The 27430-nt window shown below is 41.7% G+C and overlaps 1 protein-coding gene across 3 annotated transcripts in view; it reads left to right on the top strand.

The window, feature by feature from the left end:
* Positions 1-27430, top strand: part of NF2 (NF2, moesin-ezrin-radixin like (MERLIN) tumor suppressor) — a 73074-nt gene that overhangs the window by 22180 nt on the left and 23464 nt on the right. For 2 of the 3 annotated variants that reach the window (XM_036908838.2, XM_036908839.2), the window contains exons 2-10: positions 2885-3010; positions 4885-5007; positions 6976-7059; positions 14684-14752; positions 16030-16112; positions 17985-18060; positions 20960-21094; positions 24037-24111; positions 26179-26292. In XM_036908838.2, the coding sequence (XP_036764733.2) occupies positions 2885-3010; positions 4885-5007; positions 6976-7059; positions 14684-14752; positions 16030-16112; positions 17985-18060; positions 20960-21094; positions 24037-24111; positions 26179-26292 (885 nt within the window). Of the gene's footprint in view, positions 1-2884; positions 3011-4884; positions 5008-6975; positions 7060-9085; positions 13423-14683; positions 14753-16029; positions 16113-17984; positions 18061-20959; positions 21095-24036; positions 24112-26178; positions 26293-27430 lie in introns of those variants that run through there. The other variant, XR_008993859.1, reaches the window with a different exon arrangement.

Genomic DNA, 27430 nt, shown 5'->3' with positions numbered 1-27430 from the left:
GCTTACACGCTGTTCCCACCACACCCTCTCCTGAGATCAGGCTGTGTCAGCACAACCAGATGACTTGCAGTTCCCTGGAGAGATGGTGACTTTTAAAAAAGATGCATTTCCTTTCTTTCTTCATTGTTCTCTAAAGGCTTTTTCTGACCAGGGTCCTTGCTTGAGTCACTTGTGGGGACCGTGCTTTCTCCGTTTTGCATCCTCAGTGTCTAACGTTGCTTGTGCTCTCTAATGCGTGTTGAAAGAAAATAATGAGAGGTAGCAGAGGCTTGAATTCACATTGAGCTGTAAAGTAGTGCTGTCTGACTCTTCCTCAAATAGAATGGGTTTTATTTCAGGGTGGGAGAAGAGTGTTAGGACACCAGTTAGTTCCTGGAAAGAGTGGCAGGAGAGTGCTGCTGGCAAGCCAGACAAAAGGAGTCCCACAGAGCAGGAGAAGAGGAACTGGGGCTTTGCCTGCCTGAGACGATGAGCAAGGCCAGTGTCTGCGATGAGCGAGGCCAGTGTCTGCGTTAGCAGGCTCCAAAGAATCTGACTCGGTTTCCTTGTTGGTACAAAAAAGGGGATGGGTCTACAGTGGGTAATTACTCAGGCTCATTTCTAACTCTGACATTCTGTTATTGTTAAGAGTTGAAGTTAAAAATTTAAGTAGGGCATTCTGAATTGGTGTGAGAATTCTCCCCCCTCCTCACTGTATTGCAGGCTTCATGGGAACAAAGGCATTGTCTGTGCATTCAACAGCGATAGTTTTGCATTTTAAAAACAGAGAAGTAGAAAGGAATACAGGAAATCTGCATTAATACAATATTATGTTTGAGAATTTAAACTCCCAGGTCAGGAAATCCAGTCATCATTCTCCTTGCATCTTTCGTTTAGATGCACTGCACATCCCACTTGCAGACAGCCCCTCCGTGCCATAGCCCAGCCCTGCCATGGCTGTGAGTTATGACAGATTGGGAATCGTTACCTTGATCTGCTTGGCCCTTGGGTGTTTAACTTCTCCAAGTTAATGTCTCTTCTTTAGTGTTACATTATCTTGTAGCAAGGTAGTCATTTATAATTTATATACTATGTACTGGCTTAAAATAGAGACAAGAGGATAATCAGCATCCTGAAGCTTCTAGTTTTCCAAAATAACATTTCTTCAGTGAAGTCTGCCTGTAAGAATTAAAACCTGCCTTGAATTAATAAACCCTTTGTCCTGTTGTCAGGCTAGGAAATGGGTGTGCCAACAAGCATTATTAAGTTTGCAAATGGGCAAGGAGATCATCTTTTTAAATAAAATTTGTAATTTTGTTTTATTCTGCTTATAATAGTTTCTAAAGACCTCAATTCTATAGTGTTCCAGGGGCCCCAGTAAAGTCACGGAGAGAGGACAGGGCAGAGCTAGAAGGACACATAAGAGAACCGGTGAAGGACAAAAGCCAGTACAAATCTCAACCCTTGTCTCGGTGGTTTTGGTGTCCTTCCATCTCGGTGGCTCCTTTGCCCTTTGACCTTGACTGCAGACAGAGAAGGGATGGGCTTTCCTGTGGAATACTTCATAGAAAACACACTGCTCATTCACCTATGTAAAAAATGGAAGGCCTACTTGAAAAATCCTCTGTAGAATCGGGTTTTAGCAAAAGCCCATCAGCTATTAGAAGTCTAAGTTATTTTTTCCTTCTCGCTTTTATAACAAGTCTGTAAACCCTCATTTTCTCTCCCATTCCTTTTCATTATGCATCTTCAATGTGCCAGGACGCTGGGTGGAGGTTGCTAATGAGGGCAGAAGGACAGATACTTCTGCATTGAAGCGGTCTTACTTGCTCTTTTGGTGTCTGCCGATCTTGTATTTGACTCTGAAGATTATTCTTACTATGACCGCAGTCTCTGTGGTGCTTCTCATGTGCCCCTAATTATCCATTTGAATGTCCTCTGATACTTGGGGGCCCTTGGGCTGAGGGACAAGCAGGAGCTAAGGGGTAGAATGGGACCATCCGAAGTGATCTGAGCTGGAAGCCACAAGGTGGCGATATTTACTAAGCTGCTGGACATTTTCTTCCCCTATTAAGGTGTGGACCTTGCTTTTCCAGATACAAGATTGAATAGCCAAGAAAGGGTTTAGTAGCCATCGCTTCAGGTCCTTTTGAAAGTGAGGCTATATGTATAGGGTAAGCACACTACAGTATACTGGTGTCCGTTCATCCCCTGGGGTTAGACAGCGAGAGTCTGAAATTGCTCCATATGACTGGGCAAGTTGCCTCCCCTTTGGCCTCAGTTATGCATCTTGACAGGGAAGACCTGTGATTGGATCCACTGATCTCTAAAGGTTCTTTTCCTCTACAATTTATGAGTTTTGTTACAACTTTCTTCCCTATATTACTTTTTTAAAGAATTTCTACAACTCGTTTTTACATTTAAAAAAATTATGGAAACACTAGCCTTTGATCAAAGGGCAGAGTCATGATTTTTTTAAAAATCAGTGACAAAATCTCATGGAAATTAATGTCCCTAGAAGCTAGCCATCTCCCTGGGTTAACTCAGGGAGAAGTTAGAGTTAAGCTAGACTCTCCTAAATGAGAATGCTTATTTACCAGCTTTCCTGAATTAGCAGCTTTGGGGATATTAAGACCTGGAAGGAACTGTCCAAGGGAGGTATTGTGTATGCTTTGCAGTGATTAAGCCATTAAGCTCTAATTGGTATTTTCCCATGCTCGGTTTTATGTAGGAAGCTTTAAAATTCTGTAGGAATTCTGTGCTCATCAGCCATCCTGTGCTCTCCCCGTGTTTGGAATCTGAGGGTAGGGAGTGCAGCAGCTCGGATGTGGCTTAGACATGGATATGACAAGCGGGTTATGATTGTTGCTCACACGTCCTTCCCTGTTGGTTTGTTATATTGCAGATGAAGTGGAAAGGGAAAGACCTGTTTGATTTGGTGTGCCGGACCCTAGGGCTGCGGGAGACCTGGTTCTTCGGACTGCAGTACACAATCAAGGACACTGTGGCCTGGCTCAAAATGGACAAGAAGGTTGGGCTGGAAAGGGATGAAACCAGGCGGGCTGGTGTGTGCTCTGGCTTTTTCCTGAGCATGTTCATAGCCTTGTTTGCTCATCATGGGGCATTACGGATACACAGCAGAGTAAGGGCAAGTCCTGCAGAAAGTGGTCCTAGAGATGCCACAGGCTTTCTGCTCCTCACAGGCTCTCAAGGCAGGCAGGACCAATCAGGATTAAGCTGTTGCTGTCCCTGGCTTCTTTACTCATTGTCACCAGGCTGGTCACTCCTAGCTTTATGCTGTTCAATTTATTGAACCTCTAGTCAGGCCTTATGAATAAAAATTACTATTATAATTTAATAATTATTATATGTTTGAAAGATTTTCTTAGGGCTCATGTTCTAGGGAATTTTTCACATCATTTTGAGAAATACCATAGTCCAGCTCAATTTAATCATTAATGTGATCTGAGGAATAGAGAGTGCCCTGGCCCCTGTGGTGGAGGAAGAATGTCTATTTTGTCTTTATGATTCTCTGGGACTCCTGAGGCCTGGTGGACATGTCTGGCTCCCAGCAGCTCCGATGTGACTTAGATGTGGGTATGACTGCCCTCTGCATGGGTACATGTGTGCATATAAAAACACACTCACCTCTTAACTGCCTACCTACCCATGAAGAAGGTTGGGAGCAAGGCTATATGATTTGTCAGTAAATCCTAAAAGACCCTGAATCTCAGAGTAAGTCAGTGTCTAATTCTTACCCCAAAAGGTACCCCTTGCATTTGCCTGCCTGATTTTATTATCTACTACATGGCATGATAAACAATGAAAGCCTCCTGTCTTTTACCAGTTTGGTTCTAAACTTAAGTGTTCAAATTGTGTTTCCCCATGTACCCAGTAATCTGAATCTTTATGTTGGAATCCCCTCTGGTTGTAAATTTCTTATGGTGATTCCCAGTAATCATGAACATCAAAGTGCCATTGTGTGCTGATGTCGGCAGAGTGTCCTTGATCAGGTTTATATGGGCAGAAGCATGAAGAGTTATCTATCAAAGGCAGCAAAACTTTCTGTATCTTTTTTGTGATTCTCAGCAAAGTGAATTTTAGATATCTGAGTGTTGGCCAAATGGATATTAGATTGGGGGCATTAGGAGCCATGGAACCTGCTGCTCAAAGGAAATAAATTATGGCACATGTTAATGGAGTCTTGTAGCCTGTCACATGGCATGTTTATGTCCTGAAATGAAATTCATTCTGGAGAGCAGATGGTTCAAGCTTTTCAGTGGGTGGATGAAATTGTTAGAAGATTAAAGGCAGCATGGTTTATTGACTGTGCTCAAGTATTTTGTGGGGCATCTCTAGAGGTTCCTTGAAACAAAGGGTTGCCACACTGGACATGTTTCACTTCTGCTCTGTTAATTCCATTAATGTTTAGATGATTTCACAAAGATCTAGTTCATCATCTCTTAGCTCCATTATTGGAATGGACCTAAATGTTGGGAGCTGGCAGCCAGCAAAAAGAATAAAGGAAGATTCCACTACTTCAGAAAATTAAAAAACTTCAGCCTACCATAAAAGATAGTGCCCAAGACCTTTGAGTTATAAATTTCTAGTTTTTAACTATCTCTGTGGCCTTGAAAACATTTGTGCCTTAATAATCTTGGCTCCACTCACCCCTTGGGGATATTGATTAATTCGGTTCAGAAACACCATGTGAAGAGAATATTACCTCTTGTTGTAGGTGGTTTTGTAAATGCTTCAAACTGTAGAATCACAGCCTTCAGGAAATGTGATGAGTTTAGAGGGGGAATAATATTTATACAATCCTTGCAAAAGGTCATTTGATGGTGGCATGGGAGGAAATGGTGCCAACATAGCTTGTTTTTCTTCTGCTCTGCAATTCTGCAGGTGCTGGATCATGATGTTTCAAAAGAAGAGCCAGTCACCTTTCACTTCCTGGCCAAATTTTATCCTGAGAATGCCGAGGAGGAGCTGGTTCAAGAGATCACACAACATTTATTCTTCTTGCAGGTACATCAGTCCGTGCTGCCCCTCAATTCTGAGAGAACATGAACCCCTCGAAGTTGGCCCCAAATGCCTTTACACTGCAAAAATGTTTTGCTTCTGGAAAGTCAGTCCTCTTGGCTCTGTAATGTGAAGTCTTCAGAATTGACTGTACTTGAGTGATGGGAATTGGTGTCAGATGAAATTACCAAAGTGTGATGGTGAAAGAGAGTGGATGCAAGGTGCTACCTAACTCGAAACCTCTTTGTAGGTGGATCCTATTTTCTTCTCACTAACTTAACAAGTACTCAAGTTGCAGAGGAAGTCTGAAGAGACCATCTTATAAAGAATAGCTCTTCCAAAAGTTCAAAATCTACTCCCATTAAAACAGAAGAGCAAAACTCCAGTGATGCTCCACTAATCCCTTGCATGTAGAGCTTCAAACATTGTGCTTTTGCTTCTCTTTGTCTATGATTGTCTTATTTCTCTCTTACTCCCTCATTAGACTGGAAGCCCCGGAAAGGCAAGGTTCATTGAATGCACAGTAGGCATTCCATAAGTAATCGCTCTACGGAATTGAAGAAATTAGGAGATCCCTGATTACAAGTTCAAAGACAGCTAGTTTTCTTGGGGGCACTGTGAGCGAGGGTTTGTGTGAGGATGAAAACCCTGTCAGCTCGGCCGGATCGCCGCCCAGGTTTCATGGTTAGTCACAGAGGCTGGCGCTGGCTGCTTGCGGGCCCAAAGGTGGCCGCCGCCAGCGATGGAAGAGATCGCAGCAGGGGCGGTAATTGCTTGATTTCCCAGAAGTGACTGTAGTCTGCCACCTAGTTCTCTTTTAATTAGTTTGAACCTCAGATTATTGAGTTCAGTAAATATTAAATTAAGCTAAATGTAATGTTAAAAACCCAAATAATTTCTTTTACAAAAAACGTTTGTAAAAATGTGTTTGTATATATGTTATATAGAGACACCTACTCCCCCTCCTAACGTTTTCTTGTCAAAGGGAAGTCCTTTCAGATTTTTTTTAGGATGGGTTTTTTTTTTCCCTTTGAAAAAAAACCAGGGGATTAGAAAGTTGCACTGCTTTGAACGAAACCACGTAATGATCTCCTAGGCCCTGGAATGTCCCAGCATTACAGAGATGGCTTTCTTATAAGCCCTCAGAAGCAATGCCCAACCCTCATCTGACTTTGGCATAATTTTCCCTCTGCAATGTTGGTGCGTTTTCTTGGCTGAGCAAGGCAAAATTTACTACTTATATGGCTCTGGTGACTTGACATCTGTGCAAAGAGCGCCAGCTTTCCTGTTATGTTTCTTTTAGTGTGCCCCACTTCATGGGACTCTCTTGCCTCTATGTCTGGAACATTACATGCTGCCCCATTCTAAGAAATGCAATGCAATGAGATAGGTTAATTCAGCATTATGGCTTGAGAATTATATTTCCTGGACCTCACCTGTACTTAAAAGTTTAATCGATCAGACTTTACTGCTTCCTTTCTCCTTAGAGCGGGCATATTGAAAGTGATGGTTTTTTTCTACAGTCATAACTCAGTAGCCTTGCTGACTTTTGTCTTGTGTTGAGACTTAAAAGTAGATTTCATTTCCTTTAGTGCTGCGTGTGCTCAGCAGGGGCCGAGGCTGCAGTCACCACTCGAGCTGCTCCTGACACTTTTCAGGATCACAGCTCTCCTCCGTCACAGCCCAGATGTCAGGCTCTATTTTAACCATGAGGAGTGTTCTTCCTCTTGAGCACTTGATCATGAAGAGAAGAGGTAGGGTATTTTATGCGTAGTCATCTCGCCAATAACTTCTCGGTAGCTGAACTCCCAACATGTCTGCAGCAGTAAAAAAAATCGTACCCTTTGTCAGAAAGTCATTAACAGGCTGGTTTGGCAGCCCTCGTTAGAACGCCCTGCAGCCATCTGCTGTGACCAGCCTGCGTAGCTCACGTTCAGGCGCAGGGCCTCATGTCTCCCTTGTTGCTCCTTTCAGGTAAAGAAGCAGATTTTAGATGAGAAGATCTACTGCCCTCCTGAGGCTTCTGTGCTCCTGGCTTCTTATGCTGTCCAAGCCAAGGTAGGCTCAAAGAAGAAAAATGCATTCTTCCTGGGCACCAAGCGTGTGCCACAAGATCACCCCAGTCGTTTGTTTTCTTTGGATTTCTTAGTCACTTTTCGCACAAAAAAAAGTGTGCAAATCACTATCACTGTCCCAGATAATCTTGCAAAAGCATGTGTGTGTATGTACAAATGATAAGTGTACAGCTTGATGAATTGTCTGTGCAATCTCATTGTGCACATGCGATTAAGTACGTTCATTGGACCAACCTCTTTTTTTATTAACCAAGAGAAATGAATGTATGGTTGGGAGTTTGGGCCGAATGTGGCCTTTAGGTCAGAAAGGCCCAGGGTCCCATCTTCTGAGGACCCAGCGGCCCTGTGTGTGGGGACCGTAGCACATCTAGAGAATGAATGCCCCGCTGCATCTACCTCTGGTGGGTTTGCTAGCTGTGCTTATGGCTGGGCACTGCAGGCTCTTGGGCCCACTGATTCCAGATGAGTATCATACATATCCAGATGTATGATAAGCTGAAAGTCATTCACAGAGAAATCACTGTGATTTGGGGGGGTGGAGAAGGACACCATTGGTCTTGTGTTTTTGTCCTCTCTGTTTTTATAAGACCAACTATAGGGTCAGCCCAGGGCACTTTGCGTCCCTTAGATAGCCCACTTCAGTCACATACTCCCTTCTGCTAGTCCCTCTGCTTCCTTCCTCTCACTGTAGCATAAGATGTCCCAGAATTGGGACATCCTCATTACTTTTGTGATTTTGCAAAATCTTTTCATTTATTATTTTCTTTTTAAGTTAGAGTTGTCCATAAAACCATTTTCCTGCAGTATTGTAAAAAATAATAAGATATTCTCAACTCCTTAGCTCATATTTTTTTTTTTGGGTAGTTTAATACAATTTCAGAGTAAAGCCAGGAAGTAACTGGCCTGTCATTTGGGAGGAAAAAAGTCTGTTCACACTGGTCATGCAAACAAGCACCAGAATCAATTCAATCATCTTATGACTCGTCTAAGATCTGCTGAGGAGGGGTTGTTGACTCTGTCAGAGGTACAGACACTAAAGCAAGAATCTGCCCTCAGTGATTTGCCCAAGGTCATTTGGATAAAGCCAAGTGCCGAATTCATGGTTTTGGGACTGTATTTTGTCCTCCCCTATTTAACTGCCCAGAGAAATGAGTAATTGAAAAAAATAGAAAATGGGCTTTAGTTCAACTAAAACATATGCTTCCTTTTATGCTTTGATTAAGAATATTAATAACAGGAAAAATGTGTCCTTTCAATCAGTATCACCCTGACAGTGATGAAGCAATCATTGTCACTTTCATTAAATCTGAGCACTTCCTGGCCCGGAACCGAGTTCCTTTTTAGCATGCCTTCTCCCCAGTGGAGAGGAGGCCTGAGCTCTCAAGGACACTACCTCTCCTTGAAGGGCTTCAGGCTCAAAGGCTACATTTTCTTGGCATGGATTTTTGGGCCACAAATTCAAAGGCCACCTGTGGGAAAAAAATAACTTTTCAGGGAACGGGCAGATGTTTGCTTAAACAGATTTCACTGTAGGAAAGCCCTACTAATTTGGATCCTACTAATTTAGAGATGAAAGTGATTCACAGACAGCATATGTGGTTCATATGGAGGAGGATGTTCTAACTGTTTTTTCCGGTATAAATTTTCAGATCTTATAAATAAAGGTAATCTATGACTCTAAGCCTGCATTCGTGAAAACTAAGGATTGTTATAACTTCTATAACATATTATAACATAGCATATAATATATGCTTCTGGTTTCTAGGACTGCTGGTTAATATTAAAAGGATATCTCTGATTGCAATATTAATAAGATCTTACATGCCTGTAGTGTTTTACAGTTTTACAAAATGTTACACATGAATATTTTGTGCGATACTCATAGTAGTCGTTTCTGTAAGCCAAGGCTTGATAGTGTTATGCCTGTTTGCAGATGAGGTATTTAAGGCTTAGAAAGGATGGATAATTTGTCTAAGGTCACAATACTTTATGCTAATTCTTTTTTAAAGGGAATACATAGCCCACTTCTTGTTGGACAGGATTTGAAGCAGAGCAGAACCGGAGCATGGAACCAGGACGAGAACCCCAGTGTCCGGGCTCCCTCACTCAGCACTCTGCACTTGCCTTCCACCCTAGTGTGTGAGGGGCGTCTCTGGATAGCACACACTGCCTTTCACTGAATTCCACTCATTTATGTGATCACATTAGTCCAGACTTTTCAGTAAATCATACTGGTTCCTCCCATTATATTCAATTTATTTTCCTCTACAACCATTCTGAAACAGGAACTTTCAAAGTGTGGTGGGGAAAGTGAATTGAGCTCATTAACACATGGAATGTAATTATGCACAAATGTATTCATTACAGTATTTCAGCTGTTTGAATGATATAGACACAGTTAATTCCAAAGCATAAAGAAACAATTACCCTCAAAGTATAAATACAAATATTAATCACATGGTTCAGTTAACAAGAACCATATTTGTGGGAGGGAGTTTGAGTTATGCTTGAATCAAAAGTATGGGCTGGGTTTTTTGGGAGCCAGTCACATGACATGTCAAACCATCTTGCAATGTTTTAAGCCACCTGTTGGATCTTATATTGACAATTTGATGTTTGAAATGTGTTCTTATTAAAATGACTTTGGGAGAGAATGGTATGCAATTTACCAACCAATCTTTCAGCACTGGCCTGCACATTCCTAGTTCAGAGACAAGAATGGTGGGAGAGCAGGCTTAGTATTTCTTAGTACACTTTGATGAAAATTAGGGACAGAGTGCCAAAAAGCAATTAAGAACTTGGGTATGTGAAGTATATGTAAAGAGTGGCAAGCGCTGAGACCGAAGCAGCCTGCAGCAGGCCAGATCATAAAGGGTCTTAACTTTATCCTGTGGGTGATGCAGAGCCAGTGAAGAGTTTATATTTTAGACAGATCTTTGGTGGCTGTGTGAAGGACAGATTGGGGTGAGACAAGTTTGGAAATGGAGACTTGTTAGAAGGCTGTGGTGGCCATCCTGGTAAGAGACAATGAGGGTCACACCTTGGGCAGTGGTCAGTTGGAAAGAAAGACACTGACTTAAAAATATTTAGGAGGTAAAAGTTGATGTAAAAGGTGATATACTCTGTTATACCCCTCCCCCCTTTTTTGGCTTATCTTTTTATAAATTGATATTTTTTTTTCCTACTCAACATCAGTTTTGAGATGTATCCTGTTGTATGTGTAGATGTAGCTCATTGCTTTTAATTGCTGGATGGCAGCCATTGGTGAATAAATCTAATTTCTTTACCGATCCCCCTTCTGGGGGAGAGGTAGGTTTAGCTTCTACTTTTCCCCTATTATAAACAGTGCTTTACTGAAAATTCTTTTCTATGATTCCTTGTGTACATGTGCAAAAGCTTTTTCCCCTTGAGGTAGATTTCTAGAAGTAGACTTGTAGATATATCCCTGAATATAAAGAGCTCTTAAGTTCATAAGAAAAAGACAGCAGAAAAATGGGTGTAAAGGGTATGAACCAGCAGGCACTTCATAGAAGAGAAATGAGAATAATCTGTAAATACAAAAAGATGCTCAATCTCACCAGGAACCAAGAAAAAGAAAAATTAAAGCAACAGTAAGGTAACATTTCAAGCCTTTAAGATTGACAAGGATTAGTAAATTGGATAGTAGCTTGGTTTGAGCTTATATATACTTGCTGGAGGGGACTGGGAATTGGCATAACCTCCGTAGAGCAAATGTGTGTGTGGTGGGGGCCAGTCAGCTGAGGGTTCATGCCTTCCCCAACTCCCCGAAATTGCACTTCTATGTGGCTACTCCAGAGGAACTCCTACACAACACTCCCTTTTCACTTAAAACTGTCAGAACAGATAGACCCACCTCATTTGTTTAACTACTGCACAGTGTTTCGTAAAAAGGGGGGATTGTGGATTATTTAGATATCTCTTTATTGGTAGATATTTAGGTTTGTTTTTCTTTCTATAATTTAAATGGACACAGTGAACATCCTTGAATATGCCTCTCTGGGCACATATAAACAATATTTCTCTATGACTGACACCAACAAATGGCACAACTGGGCTAAAGGATAAAAACATGTAAAATTTATAATAATGCTAAGTGAAAGAAGCCAGATGTGAAAGGCTGCATATTATGTGATTCCACTTATATGAAATGTCCAGAATAAGCAAGTCCATAGAGACAGAAAGTAGATTAGTGGTTGCTAAGGGTTGGAAGGAGAAGGATATTAGGACTTACTGCTAACGGGTATGGGATTTCTTTTTGGGGTGATGGAAATATTCTGAATAAGATAGGGGTGTGTGTACAATATTCTGAGTATACTAAAAACCACTGAGTTATGTGCTTAAAATGGTGAATTTTACATATGTAAATTTTATCTCAATAAAAAAATTAAGTAGATAGGACCAATTGCCCTGCAAAAGTGTCCTAATTTAACTTCTAAGAGAACAAACAGTGTGTGAGAATACCTGTTTTTCCACATCTTCATCAGCAGTGGATGCTGTTAGTCTTTTAAATTTTTGCTAATCTGATAGAAAAATAGATTTTTGAAAGTTTTCATTTCCTTGATTACCATTGGGGCTGAGCATCTTTTCATAGACTAAGTGGCATTTATATTTCTTTCCTTGTGAATCAATGTTTACAACTTGCCCATTTTACTACTGTATAGTTCATCTTTTTCAAATTGATTTGTAGGAGTTCCAGATATTATGGGTGTTAACCTTTTATCTTTTTTTAAAATATATTGGACTTGTCAGTCTTTTTTTATGTTTTGAGTGACTTCTAGAATGGCTTCACCAACCATTATTATACACATGTTCTTCTATATTTTGTTCTGGTATTTTTATGGATTTTCATGTGAGGTTTGTATCTCATCCATCTGGAATTTAGTGACGCGTGTGTGGTAGGGATCTAACTACTCTAAATATATATTGATCAGATGTTTATGTTTTGTGAAATCCTATTCAGAGCATTTGGTCTAATTTTCTATGTATACAGACAGAGGAAAGTATTTAACATCCAGAAGGAGCTTCTTTTAACCCAAGAATCAACTCCAGAAGTCCTTTAAATGTTCAACTTTCTTCTTGAATTTAAAGTGAATTGGTTTATATCAGGGGTGGATCCAGGTTTTGTGGGGCCTGAAGTTTATATAACTTAGGGGGTTCTCTTTAATGCAGGGACACCAAATTATAAATATAAAATTAGGTGCAGGCACAGAGACCTAAAAGCCAAGCTTCATTAGCTTTACGGTAAATTCAACTCTGGGATATGTCATCTGAATGCATCCGTACATGAAAAGGATGAGGCACAGCTGCCTCCATCTGGGGGGGCCATGACTTTCTTTTATACTCACTGACTGCCACAACGTCAGGATTTTCTTCTTTTGTTTTTTTTGAAGGGACAGTTAAGAGCAGATACAGTTTCTAGGTGGCTTTAATGTAGTAAGTGGAGTCAGTCCAGTGGAGGGGTATTTCAAGGAGTGTCTTTGCTGCTTCTGCATTGCTCAGATGCAACATTTTGGTCAGTGGAGTAGCTGGGAATTCAGTATGATATGTGGATCATTGACCATGCAAGCCTTTGAAACCTGAATTTACAACTTGAACTCTGCATATCTGCTTGCTTTTCATTTGATTTTAGTCAGTACTTTTGAGAGGTTTGCAAATGCAACTAGCAGAGCTTTTTAGCATCCTACCTCTTCAGAAACTGGAGAGGGAAACGGTGACCAGTGATTATAAATAAGGCAGAGGATAACATACCAGACATTCATCTGAGCCAGGCACTTTGCAAAATGCTTTCCTGCATTGTCTTACTTCCTCCTCCTCAGCCCCCGTGAGGCAGGTGCTATTATGACCCTTGCTTTCCAGATGAGGAAGCTGGGATTTAGAGAGAGAGTGCCCTACTCAAGGCCTCAGAGGGAATACTCCAGAGCCCTTACTTAGAAAGCCTCTATAACCAGCTCTCTCGTTTGACAAATCAGAAAATAGATTCAGAGAGGTGATACAACCTGAGTTTTTATCTTTTGACATGAGGTTGCATTAAGTGCTGTATGTCAAGCATAGTTTTTATAATTTTATGGATACTATTTCATTGAATTTCTATAAGAACCCTATAAGATAAATACTGTTATTATCCTCATTTTACAGACGGGAAAACTGAGACTCAGAGATTTCCCAGGTCACAGCTAAAACACTGGGACTGAACCTTAAACACCCTGCCTCCAGAGCCAGGCTCCTACCTGCACCTTGCAGCTGCCTCCCAAGAGAGTCCCGTGAAAATTCAGCCAGTTACTGACTTGCTCCATCCCTGGGCCTTTCAGAGATCCAGAGAAACCAGGTTCCTTAAAGTTTTTTAAATGAAAAAATGCCTAGACAGGGTCACAAAAGCAGTGGCGTATTTTAAATATTTAAATTTGACACATTAATTCCTTTCATCCTCAGAAAGCAATGCAGTACAATTCTGTTAGTCACAAGCCAACTATGAGATTCATAAGCAATATTAATTCACAGGGCTTTTATAGCAGGGTGGGATAGTAATGACGCATGGTTTAAATTGCTGATGAACATCTCCTTTTAATCCCAAAAGTGTCTGTTTGGTATATGACTTCATTTGGAAAAACACCCCAGAAGTCTAACTCGAGGCTCTTTGGGAATGAGAGGGGCCACATCTGACCTGATTCGGTGGTTGGTAAAGCCGACAGCCTTGTGGTGAACCTTTCTTTTTTTCTCCAGTTTTGGTGGCTAAAAGGATACACGGTTATAGACGATTACCCTAAAATGCTGAGCTTTCTGTTTTGGGTCAAAAGAAAAGCCAATAAATAACAGACTGACAAAGAGACAGGCTTTGATTTTATATTCTATATGTTTTATGGTTAGTTTCTTTTTAAAAATCGCTTCATTTTTATTATCTCCTGTTCAGACTTAAGTTTCCTAAGAAAGAAAGGTATTTTTCTTAAATCAGGAAGTGCGTTCCAAGTTATTGTCCCCATACATCTCTGGTCCCACTTGTGTCTTGCTCTGCAGCTTTAGGAAAATCAGTTAACCTTTTACTCATTTCTTTGTTGTTGGCATCATTGTTGTTACTCATTCATTGACAGCGTAGGCACCAGATTTTTCCAAAGAATTTTCCAGAGCCTTGAATGAAAGGTATTAAAAATATTGCCTGCATTACCCTCACTCCCACCTAGCAGTTGGCTCCAATTACCAGCCACTTAAATGCATTTGTAGGTGAGACTGTTATCACACGTTAATCACAACGATCACAGTTGTGTTTTGTTACTTCATTTCAAAAGCTAATGTTTTGGTAGAGACTGCTTTTGTGGGTTAGAAAATACAGCTACAGTTCCATACAAATGTCACATTCTTATTAGCACATCACCCATCCATCCTGTATGGGATTATGCAACTCTGCTCATAGATATAATCAGCTTTATATTTTCATTCAAGGATAACAAACTAGCAAGGTTGAAATCTTGACTTGTCATCAGAATTGAATTGCTCCCGGAACTGGGGGGAATGAGACTGAGGGGAGCCCTGGTGAGAAATGGGCAGTTGTCTTCAGAATCTCAATAGCTTGCTTTCCTTTTTTCTCCTTCCAGTACGGTGACTACGACCCCTCTGTTCATAAGCGGGGATTTTTGGCCCAAGAGGAATTGCTTCCAAAAAGGGTAAGAAATCAAATCCCCCAGTTTGGGAAGACAGAGCAGATAAGAGGTCTATAAAAAGGCTGACTGAAGGACTAGAAGGAATATTGGAAGTACATGGCAAGAATATTTTAATAAATATTTTGTTAATCAATCTTAAGTAAAGAGTGTGGAAATCTCTGTTAAGACTATTAAAAAGCAAAGGTTCTGATCATCTACATTTGCCCTCTTACAGCACTAAATTATGTTTTCTACCTTTATCTTGCATCTACCTACCACTTCAGCATTTTATTAAAAATAATAATAATAATAATAAGGGAGAAATATGGGATTCACATATAAATCAAGTATAAAAATCAAACGAATAATCATATTTGACCTGATTGTTTATAGCTCATGATGTGTGATCAAAACCGAAAGTTTCTATGATATGACTGCCCTTGCACTGTTCACCATGTAAGAACCTGTTCGTTATGCTTCAGAAGATTGGAAACTGTTGAGAATTAGACTTGGGGTTGATTAATGATTGTGCATCGAGTCCCCTATACATAATTTTATTGTTGTTAACAACCATTTGATCAATAAATATGAGAGATGTCCTCTCAAAAATAAATAAATAAATAAATAAAAAGCAAAGGTTCGTGGCATTAGTTTGGGGCTGCCAGGACTAGGATGGCCTTTAAATGTCTTTCTTTAAAGGTGGGTCAGTTATTCCCAGGGGGCAGCGTGGAGCAGTGTGCATTCAGCCCAGGGAATCGAGCTGTTTGCACCTGCACAGGGAAGATAGGGGAGATGAACTGAGGATGGGCGCTGTAGTTTTTAATCCTTCATGTTGTTCATCTTGTTCATTAGCCATACAAGCACACCCTCCCTCTCTTTTGCTGCTTCCAGTTTTATAGCTCTGCTCATCTGTCATGTATAATAAAAGCCTGCTCCTCACCTTTCCTTGACTTTACCTGCTCTTTTGATGGCAACTGTGCGGGCGAAGGCCGCAGCACACACAGTCTGGCCTGGCTGGCTGGCCCTAGATTAGTGAGCATTCCTCTGGACTAAGCTCCTCCCTCTGAGACCTACAGCCCATGAAAGAGGGGCCCCTGCCAGGAGAGGGGTGCAGCTTCCCAAGTCATGACTCAGATTGAATGGTGCTTGTTTACACACCCACCTGTGTGTGTGACTGCCCCCTGTAGATGGCTTTTTAAAAATACCTTTGCTGTTTTGTAAAAATGATGCATAGTTACAAAAATGGCAAACAATATAAAAACTTTTTTTGTGTGGGTTTTTTTTTCTCTATTTTTTGGTAGGTAATAAATCTATACCAAATGACTCCAGAAATGTGGGAGGAGAGAATTACAGCCTGTTACGCAGAGCACCGAGGCCGAGCCAGGTGAGGCTGCTTCATTATTAGTTTACATTTCTTTATAGGCTTTTTTTTTTTTTTTTAAAGAACTACGAAACTAGGACATGCTTGTTGAACAAAACATGGTGCCAAAGTATATGAGAGAATAAGGCAGAGCTGGGAGAAACACATCTTCACTTTTGTGTGTGTCCTTTTTCATTGCTATGGGTACTTCCTATGTGCCAGGACGGACAGACCTACTCCGTTCACTCATAATTTGGTTTCACATTAACGATTCTACTGTATAGAAATCTCCTTAGCTTTTGCATCAATTCCTCTACTCATTTGGAGGGGCTGTAGATTTTTCAAACTTTTACAAACTGTCCTGCAGTGTACAATCCTATATTGTTACAAAATTGTAAGAGTAGTTCTGAGGATAGATTCTTTAGAAGAGTTGCTGAGTCAAAGGATGTGAATGTTTTGCATTTTGACAGATGCCACTAAAGGACACTGTGAAAGGTTGTACCTATTTATGTGCCTATCAGCAGTCTATGGGAGTGTCTTTCCCCCTCCTCTCCCCAACACTTGTTTTTATCAATCTAATTTTTGTAATCTAAAAGGTGGAAATTTGTATCTTAAGTGTTAATTGGCATTTCCCTGATCACTTTAGGAATTGATCATTTTTTAATTAGCCTTTAACATTTTCTCTTCTTCAATCAACTTCTATCATGCATATGTATATTTTTTACTTTTAAAAATGTGTAACATTTATACCAAAAATGGACAAATCATAAACATACCATTTGGTGAAAATATCACAAAGTGAAAACACTATTGTAATGCCAGGGGACAAGATAGCCTTGGAGAGATACCGCCGCACTACCACCTCCCCAGCGATAACTGCTCTCCTAGTTTCTGCCTCCATAGATTAGTGTTGTCTATTTTAAACTTTATGTAAATGCATTTGGACAGTTCCTGTTTTTTTTGTGTGTGGCTCATTTCTTTTACTTAGCATCAGATTGTGAGATCTGGGTTTTTGTGTATAGCAGTTTTTTCATTTTCAGTGCCTTGTAGAATTCCCCTATCTTAATAAACCACAAATTATTTATCCATTCCCCTACTGATGGACATTTAGGTTGTTGGGTTGTCTCCTGGTTTTTGTTATTACGAATAATGTCAGACAGTTTCCAAGCCATTGTACCAGTGTGTGTTGGCAGGCTTGTGTGATTTCTCGCCACTCCACCTGCTTGCCAACACTTGGTGTTCTCTTGGCTTGAATTCCTTAAATTCATTTGAGAGCATTTTGAGATCAAAAAGAGAGGGAGGAAGGCAAGGTCATAGGGAGACTTGAGTTAAAATATTTCAGTACAGTACCTGCATGGGAGTTTTCTGCAGGTCCTTGCTGCTTCAAGAGCTTACTTTCAGTGTGACTCATAACTTAGAAGTAGGTGACTTGGCTTAGGTTCTACAGCCCAGATGAGCTCCAGCAACACCCAAAGAAATAAAATCGGGAAGGTAGCCTCAGGTAGCTTGCATTACCAAAACCTAGGTGAAGAAAATACACAATTAGACAAAGCAACAACTCTAATATAATTTGAACATCCAAATCCGCTTCAGAGGGAAAGACAGCATTCCACAAACTTTTCTTCAGTTACTTGAGGCGGATGTCACTGTTTACCAAGGGGAAAGCATGAAATTGAAGCCAGGAGACACTGTAATGACTCTGTCCTCCTGTCTTTAAAGGGATGGGAAATTCTGCTTGACCTCAGCGTGTCTCGTAGTCTCAGGGTTGGAAGAGCTCTCCTGGTGTCTGCCCCGGTTTGCGTCCTCTGGCAGCTGTGAATGCTCAGCACGGCGTGTGCCTGCGTGTCCTCCCATTTTCTCACTCAGCTCCAGTGACAGTGCCTTTCATTCTCACAGGGATGAAGCTGAAATGGAGTATCTGAAGATAGCTCAGGACCTGGAGATGTACGGTGTGAACTACTTTGCGATCCGGGTGTGTTGAAGCCTCTCCAAGGTCCCTCAGTATAAGCAGACTGCTAAGATGGGTTACTTCCTCATTCCAGGGTGGTAGACTCTTTAACGCTCCAGTGGTGAAGAAAAGAGGAAGGGGAGAGGGTCTTACAGCTTCATTGTCTATTTTTGGACTTCCATTAGATCCTAGGTAATTAAGTGTCAGTCGAGCCTCAGGGGGACTTGGGCCTGGCTTGTGCTCAGGAGAAACCTGTTCCAATGCTCTGAGTGTAACTTGATTATTTCTGGTTCTGTGCGATCTCAGCCCACAGGGAGCACCTGTAAATACTTTCTTCCCCAGGGCACAAGGAGAGTAAAGCTGCTTTCAAAGATTACCAATTTGTTTGGGTGGGGAATCTTGTTCTCACTAACAGGCTAATTGGTTTTCTATTCAGACCATTAATAGTGCACTGTCCTCTGGGAACCTATTGCTTCTGCACCAGAGAGGCGTTTGTTTTCAGGCCAGTCTAGGTCTTTTGAACATATTTCTCTCAAGGTTCTGCTGCTGGGTCCAGTACATGGGCAGCTCCTTCCAAAGGAATTCGTGAGGTTTGGTCAAGTATTTCCTTGAGGGTTCTAAACTGTTGATGTGTTGATGTTAAAACAACTGTCCGTGGACGTCCACCTTTATTATCATAGTTATCTTGCTTTCCTTTTTGGGGTTACTATAAATTTTGTATTAAGTTTGGGTAAATTGAAACCCATTTTCTAAATATTCTAGGGGAGTTTTCTACCTGATGTATTTGTTTTCTAAATACAGATTTTCAAAAATGAATTACTTTGCATTAAGACACCCTGACAAGTTATGTTATTTCATATAGTAAACAAGTGCCAGAAAATTTTTCCATATTCATGCAGAAGGTTGTTTTCTAAAGTTTTATTAATTTGTATTTGCTAATTGTTGGGTCTTTAAGGTCAGAGTAATTTAATACATGTCTGTGGTTTTGTCAACATAAAACTCCTCTTGCCTCATATACCCAGCCCCTAGATTCTAGAAAACTAGAATCCTTAAAAGAACATTTTCTTGTTAGGGAATATTTCTATAGCAGTCAGACTGAAATACTCTTATTTTTTTTTTTTTTTTGTGTGTGTGTGTGTGTGTGTGTGCATATGGCTGTGTGTGTTTCTTGTAGACAAGGCTAACAGATATTTTAGTATCTTTTGTGTTAAAGTTCCTGAAATTTTACCATCTACTAAGGAAGAATGTACTGAAAACAATTTTAAAGGGGCTGCCTGAGTCCCACTCTGTACATTTATTCTCTAGAAGCAGTGGAGTCATAATAATAGGAGGCAGAGGGTGGACTCCTTTGTTTTAAAAAATTAAGCTGAATAGCCGGAAACATAATGAAATATCTCATCTTCCAAAATGTGCTGCAGACTCTTTTTAAAAGTACAAAGCCTCGCTTGTGTTAATGCAGTAGTCTTAAGAGCTTTGCAGACAGAAGAGGAATCTCTTTTGTGGCTGGTGGATAGCGCCTGACTTCAGGGTGCTGGAAGGGGTAAAAGGATTTATGTGAACACCCACTTCTCCATCTGATGCCAGCTGTTAGATTGTGCTTCTCCTCACAGTCAGAACCCCTTCTCAGTTTGCAGAGCAATTTTCCTGCCCTTGAGTCTTGGTTCATTTTCCTTGTCATCAAGCGGTCAGGTCCTTGTGCTGGGAGCTTCCTCCCACGGCCATGCAAGGGTCAGATCACAATGCAGGCAGATGGGCCGGTAGCATGGGGTGTAGCATCCAGGTCCACACTGGGGCCTAGGGCACTGGCCCTCTGGCTGCTCTGCCTGCTGACCGGGTCCACTGTTAGAGGTAGAGCATATGTACAATCAATAAAATTTTTAAACAGATTTATTGAGGTTTGATTCTGACACCATTCATTTAGATATATTTTGGCCGACAGTGTGTTATAAAAAGTTTAAAACATACAGGAAAGTTGAAAGAATTTTACAGCAAATACCTGTATTTACCCACTGCCTAGATTCTACAATCATTGTTTTACTATATTTGCTTCATCACTTCAACACTACATTTTTACATAAAATAAGACCATCTGATTCCAGCACTTCAAATTTTCTTTCTGGTGGTACAACTTTTAACATAAGAGATATTTAATCCTACAGGTTTTTATTCTGTATCTGTGATAACTTGGCTACAGTAGTGCCCCTTTATCTACAAGGGATATGTTCCCAGACCCTAGAGGACTCCTTGAACCATGAATAGTACTGAACCCTATATATACTATGTTTTTTCCTACACATACATACATATGATAACATTTATTTAAAAAATTAGATGCAATGTAAAAGATTAACAATAATAACTAAAAGAATAGAACAGTTGTGATAATATGCTGGAATAAAAGTTGCGTGAATGTCATCTGTCTCAATGTCTTATTGTACTACACTTCTGGTGGTGATTGTGATGACATGGGTCAAATGCCCATGTGATGAGGTGAAGTGAGGTGAACGATGTAGTGTTAGGATATTATTGACCTTCTCACAATGTCAGAAGGGGATCATCTGCTTCCAGACTCTGGTTGACTGCAGGTAACTGAAACCACGGAAAGGGAAACCATGGAGAAGGGGGGACTACTGTACTTTTTAGAGGTAACAATCCTTAGATTGCTGGTGTTTTAGCCATCAAGCCAGTGACGGAAGCCTGCAGTGATCCCTGTCTGGCACACAAGTCCCAGAAGGCATGCTTTTGCCTTTGCCTGCCCCAACCCAGGAAGCCGGAGACCCCCTGGGTTACAAGACAGCTGTGACTTCTGTTGGGTCCTGTTGGAACTTGTTTATAACAGTGTGTGCCTGGTTCTTTAGGAAGTTGAATAAAAATCTCAAGCCTCAGCGGGGGCTGACAGTGGCTGTTTTTGTCAAATCTACAGAATAAAAAGGGCACAGAGTTACTGCTTGGAGTGGATGCTCTGGGGCTTCACATCTATGACCTCGATAACAAGCTGACCCCCAAGATCTCCTTCCCGTGGAATGAAATCCGAAACATCTCCTACAGTGACAAGGAGGTAGGACGTGCCTGTGTTGCAGATGCACTCGGGCCCAGGAGGCCCTTCCCCGTCTCTCATCTTTTCTGTAGCATCTCCAGCCAGACTTCTCCTTGTTATTAGCAAAATCCTTTAATTCCCAGGCTTTGTGTTTTTGGTTGTTGATTTTTATAGTATTTACAGAACAGTATTGGCATCTCGTTTTCAAATAGCATCACTAAACCCCTCTGCTTACTAACAAGAGGTTGGGAAGCTCGACTTGTCAGGACTAAACCCCAAAGAATAGTGAACACCAGAAAGTAACCTTTTCTTATTACTTGGCTTTCTGTTTCTGGTGAGAAATTCTGTTTGTATTTTAAGTGTGGTATACATTAAACTCTCAGTGTCCAGTGCTTGATACACATGGGGACATATGTCTCTATGTTTATGTATGTGTGTGTGTCTATATATGTGTACATATATATATATCTTTCTCAGCAATGATATAACTAAGGATCAGGCTATCGAGCTCAGAAGAATTCAGGAATAATTAAGTTTGAGTAACTTATACGAACACTTGTAAGTTAGAATTCAAATATTTCTATACTGGATGGTGACCTTTCCCAAACGCTGTAATGCTACATTCCTTTGCTTATTTTCTCATTCATTCTTTGTTAATTTGAAAGGAATTCTTGAGCATCTGCATTGTGTTAGGCTTCACAGGGGAAACAAGATGTAGAAAATCTGGTCTCATCCCTCAAGGAAGTTATAGTTCAAGTACAATTCAAGTGTTGTAATTCATGAGGGCAGTGTAAGGGATTGGTGACAAAGATGTGTTTTTCTTCTTCACTCACTTTCATCCAGACCCCGACCTGACTGATTCACTCCTCACAGGAGCACTGCTGTTTAAGAGTAAGGGCCGTGGCTTGGTTTTCTGTGTTACATCAGGAAGCAGAGATGCAGAGGGACCAAGTGACCTGTGCCCAGTGAGGGGAACAGCAGGGGCTGAGCTCCAGGTTCCCCGCCATCACATCCCCAGCTTTTCCGGGGGTCGCAGAGGATGAGCTCTGAGAGCACAGGGCATCAGGCAGAGGAGAGCAGGCCCAGGCGGTGCTCAGTGACATCCTGAGCCCACACAGCCAAGTGTGCCGTGAGTAATGGTGACGGCTCCGGCTGTTGCTGCAGAGCCTCCACCCTGAGCAGATTTCCTGTTTTCTCCTTGCTCGTAGCAACTCAAGGAAAGGAACACGAGGCCCCTGATTTCTAATATGTGGTTGAGATCTACTCGGCCATGCTTGAAGAAACAGATTGAGCTTATTAATTCAAAACATTCTGGCTTTCAGATTTTTGGAAGTAGCCTAGGAGATGAGCATTTTAGGTATTTCTTTCTTAACGTGCCTAAAAGGAAAGCTCCACAAGACTTAAAGCAGTAGGTGTGCTGCAATACAGTAGTTCTTCATCTCTAATTTCATAAAGTCTGTTTACTGTACATCCACACATTTGTGTGCTAAAGGCCCCCAAAACACTCGTTCTTCACAGAACCTGAGGATTAAAGTCTCCTCTAGTATGGCCTGACACGGTGAGCTCTAATACACCCTCTCCAGGGGCGAGGCACCATCATGTTCCATCATGTCAATAACTCGGGCAGTAAGAGGACTCCAAGCTGACTCAACATGACAGGAAGCAGTCTCGGTAGTTATGCATGACAGCCGTGCTGTCAAAACAGAAATGTGCGTTCATTTTAAGTGATCCATTGGTTCTCCACGCACACCCTGCATGGCACAGACCCCGTGGTTTCCCCTCTGCTTGTGGTGTCCCACCAACAGCGCTGGGGTTGGACAGCAAGGCCAAAAAAAAGCTCATGAAATTCACAAATAGCAGCCTGCTCAGGAGCAATACTGCTTCTAAGTTAACTTGGCCAAAAGCTAAACAAAGGATCTCTTTCTGTCCTCAGTGTGCTAGTGCCTTGTTGAGCAGTGTGACGTGAAAAGAATACCCAAGAAAATGTCTTCCCAAATGTGTTTATCTGCTTAGCAAGTCCTCCCTGGGAATCACTATCCGTATTTAAGTGCCTCTTTGAAATCTGGGAAAGGCTGGAACAGCAGTTGCCGTTTGTTCTTTATACGCTTCCCTCTCTAGGGGTGTGGCCTTGTTCTCTAAGCTGCCCCTTATTATTCCTCTTTCTCTCCCCTTTGATTTCAGAAACTATGTTTTCTTATTCTACTACAGTTCATTTTCTTCACGCTTTATTCCTTTTATTAACAACTTTCTTCTGATAATCCCCATGTTAAGAAACCAGTAGTGATGATCTGTTTGCTGTCGCATCAAACCTACACCAACTCGAGCCCCCCTGATCACTGCCAGCCCACCACCACCTTCCTCCCAGTCAGAGCCCATGGTATCGGTGTAGTCATCAAGGAGCTAATAACGTCAAACACACACACATGCACAGTGCTCATTTCCCCCTATTTCTCGCCCTGGCCAGTATGCCCTCCCATCCTACCTTTTAGCTTCTCTGACATAGTCTTTGTCTAAGACCAGCATAAGTCCCCCCCAACTTAAGGTGGATCTACTTTCAACCCCCCTAGAACCTCTGTGAGGCACTAACATGTGATGTCATTTTTTGAGTCACTGACTGTTGTTAGTCTAGTTCCAGCTAAGTTGTGAGCTTCCTGAAGGCAGAGCTATTCTGTAGGCTCTGCAGTGGCCAGTGTTGGCCTCAAGGCTGGGCCCATATTTCCAGTTTCCAAGCCTGAGATGGTGCCGAGAGCATGCCTTCCAGGATTGTGAACTTCCATTGCCCCAGACTTAGTGCCCGCAGATGCTTAACAACACACTGTGGTGTGGTACCCGGGCACCAGGAAGCAGGGCAAGGCCTGGACTTATGCTGGATCCTTGCCAGCATGGTTGCCATTCTGTGGAATTTCCCAGGTGGTGGGGACATTCTAGGCTGCCAGACTGAAACTGTTTTCTGCTTCTTTCAGTTTACTATTAAACCGTTGGATAAGAAAATTGATGTCTTCAAATTTAACTCCTCAAAACTTCGGGTTAATAAGCTGGTAAGTTGAGATCCTCGTTTTTATTATCTATATAGCTATAGTTTTTCTAAGAAATTGAACGCCCATTTGGAAATAGTATCAGAGTGACATGTTGTGAGGTGTACAATGATAGCTCACTTGGTACACACAGTCAAGTAGGCCTGGACTCTTCCCTTTATCTTGACCTGAAGAGTTAAACGTAAATTTTGTGATAAGGAATTTTTTAAAATTATTTTTATTGAAAGACTTTATACAGCTGACCCTTGAACAGTATAAGGGTTAGGGACACAGACTCCCCATGCACAGTCAAAAATCCACATACAATTTTTGACTCCCCAAAACTTAACTAATAGCCTACTGTTGACCAGAGACTTATTGATAACATAAACAGTTGATTGACACAGATTTTGTGTATGTATTATATACCATATTGTTACAATAAAGTAAGCTAGAGAAAAGACAATGTTTTTTCAAATTATTACAAATCTCCAAAAAACTTTCCAGTGTATTTGTTGAAAAATGTCCACGTGTAAGTGAACATGCTGTTCAAGCCCATGTTCAAGGGTCAACTGTACATACAGAGGCTACATAAAATGTGTATGTATGGTATAAAGAATAACAAAAATGAAGAGCTATGTAGCCACTACCCAGCTGTAAAAAATAGTGCCTTCATCCCCAGTGCTGCCAAAACCGTTCATGTTGGCATCTTGGTCGTCTCTCCCTGGCTCCTCCCCCAGGGAAGTCACTGTTCTGAGCTGTGTGCTGATTATCGCCTCACTTTTCATCAGAACTTTATTTCACATATGGCAAGATGAATACATTATTGAGTCTTGTGTATTTTTGAAATTTACATAAGTGCTGTCAACTGTGTTCTTATGTCACTTTTTTTACACATTATTTTTTGAGATTTATCTCTGTTGATGTTTGAAGATAAGATCCTTCATTTTCGTGGGTATATAGTATTCCATTGCATGTATGTATATGTGTGTATTTTTTTCATTCTCCTATCAATGGACAGTTAAGTGCTTTCCACTGCTGTGCCATTTTAGCAAGGCTGTTATGAACAGTCTCATACCTTCTGGTGACCTGGGCAATAGTTTCTCTAGTGTCCAGAGTATATACTTAGGAGTACAAGTTCAGGGCTATAGTGTATGTCCAAATTCAAGATCATGCCATGTGGTTTCCTAAGAAAGGTGAATTAATTTATAGTTCCAGTAGTGGTGGGTGAGACTTCCTGTTGCTTTATATTCTCAACACTTGTATTTTCAGCCTTTTAAATTTTTTATTAATGCATGCAAAATGACATCTCAGCATCGTGTTAATTTGCATCTTTATATTTACTAATGAGGCTGAATGTTTTTTATATATTTATTGGCCAATCTTATTGTCTCTTCCGTCAAATACTTGTTTCATGTCTTTTGGCCATTTTCTCTGAGTAGTTTATTGTCTTTATTGGTTATATCTTCTCCTAGTTTATGGCTTTCTTTTTTCCTCTTTTTAAAATAATGTCTTAAATGAAAAACATTTAACTTTAACAAAGACAAACCCTCCATCTTCTCCTTACTCATTTGTGCTGTTCGTGTCCTGCTCAACTCCTTTCTTTATCCTATGATCATAAAGATGTTCTTCTGTATTCTCTTCTAAAAATTTCAAGGGCTTGATCTTCGCGTGTAAGTCTGTAATCCTTCTGGAGCCGGTTTTTGTGTGTGGTGTGAGGGAGGGATCCAGCTTGCTTTTGCCACACGAATAACCTGCTCTCCCAGCCCACCCGATCCGAGGCATCTTTCCTATCCTCCCAGATCTGCAGAGCCACATCTTAACCCAGGAGGGCGAGGTGCACCCAGAAGACATGCTGAAATGTCGCCTGTTCTCTTCCCTGGGATTTTTGCCCCCAGCTTGTTTGGCCTGGGTCCAGGGCCATGAGCACTGGAGACCATCGGGAGGCTTTGGTGATTCACTCCATGCTCCCCTCTTCAGATTTCCTGCTTCCCCCAAGACCCTCAGACCAAGATGCTACAGTACCAGTGAGCTGGTAGGCAGTGGAATACATTTGTGGGCTTAACATGTCTCCTGCTTCTGTGGCCACAGATTCTCCAGCTGTGCATCGGGAACCATGACCTTTTTATGAGGAGAAGGAAGGCCGATTCTCTGGAAGTTCAGCAGATGAAAGCCCAGGCCAGGGAGGAGAAGGCTAGAAAGCAGGTGAGCAGGACTGCATGTGGACCACCACTACTGCTCCTTCGTGGTAAGGAGGGTCATGAGCTGGCAGGACTCGTTGGCCATGGACACACCTGCTCATATTTTATCCCTCTGGATCTTTACCAGCTGATGCCCAGCTGGTGGGGTGTCGGCCCTGGAAATGAGGAATAAACTCTAATAGCATATCTGAAAAAAAGGTTTCTAGTTATTTCTCCACCTAAATGAAATAAGTAAAGTGTGATTAATGGAGGCTAGGGAAGAGAGAGCCAAGCTTGCGTCCACACAGCCACCCACCCAGCCACCTCTCCGTCCATCTAGCTAGCTTACTTGCTGCCTGCCTGTCTCCTTTGCCCAGCCTTCTTCTTTTTCTAATTAGATGATGATGGAATGCATGGCTGCGTTTCGGTGCTTGCTGCCGGAATGCTAATTAGACTCTGGCGGTACTTGCCCACTGCTTGTCACCCAGGCGGCACTTCACCCGCAGCAGGAGGTGCTAGGGACACGAATCTGTAGACTGGATGGTCTGCATCACTGTTTTCTACTCATAGACCCTTTCCACTCACCGAAATCCACCCATCTAATCTCAGCCTTGCTGCTGAGAACATCAGTTGTGGTTTTGGATAAGCTACTAGGTTGTGTAGCAGCGCTGCAGTCACCTGCCTTCAGGACTTGCCAGCTCGGGTGTGATCATCAGTCTGTGGGCAGGTCTCGGACTTGGGTACTCCTGTGAGGCTGAGATTTAGACTGAAACAGCTAGTTTGAAGCAGTGTGCTTCCAGCTCCCCTTCTCTTTGCTTTCTCAGATGGCTGGGCCATAGGGGTGCTTTTGGCAGGGCGATACCCATGTGCTTTGTTGGACAAAGAAGTGCTTCTGAGCCAGCATGGGGTCATACTGGCAACTTCAAGAAGAGCCTTCTTTGACCTTTTTTCAGCAGGCCAAGCTTAGACGTGAGAGATCTGAAAATGGCAAGGGGCATGTAGTCCTCAGGACTGTGCAGAGAAGAGCGTGAACACACCCCAGACATTCATGGCCTGTAGAAGCAGACGCCTGGCATCTGGCATCTGCAGGTTCAAGGCTGCATGGCCCAGTAGCACAGACACTGGCCTTGGAGCCAGTTGGGGAACTAAGTATGTGATGTTAG

Source organism: Manis pentadactyla, chromosome 14 (assembly GCF_030020395.1).
Source record: "Manis pentadactyla isolate mManPen7 chromosome 14, mManPen7.hap1, whole genome shotgun sequence".
In the NCBI taxonomy this organism is placed as follows: Eukaryota; Metazoa; Chordata; class Mammalia; order Pholidota; family Manidae; genus Manis; species Manis pentadactyla.
This window is presented reverse-complemented; position numbering and strand designations above follow the sequence as displayed.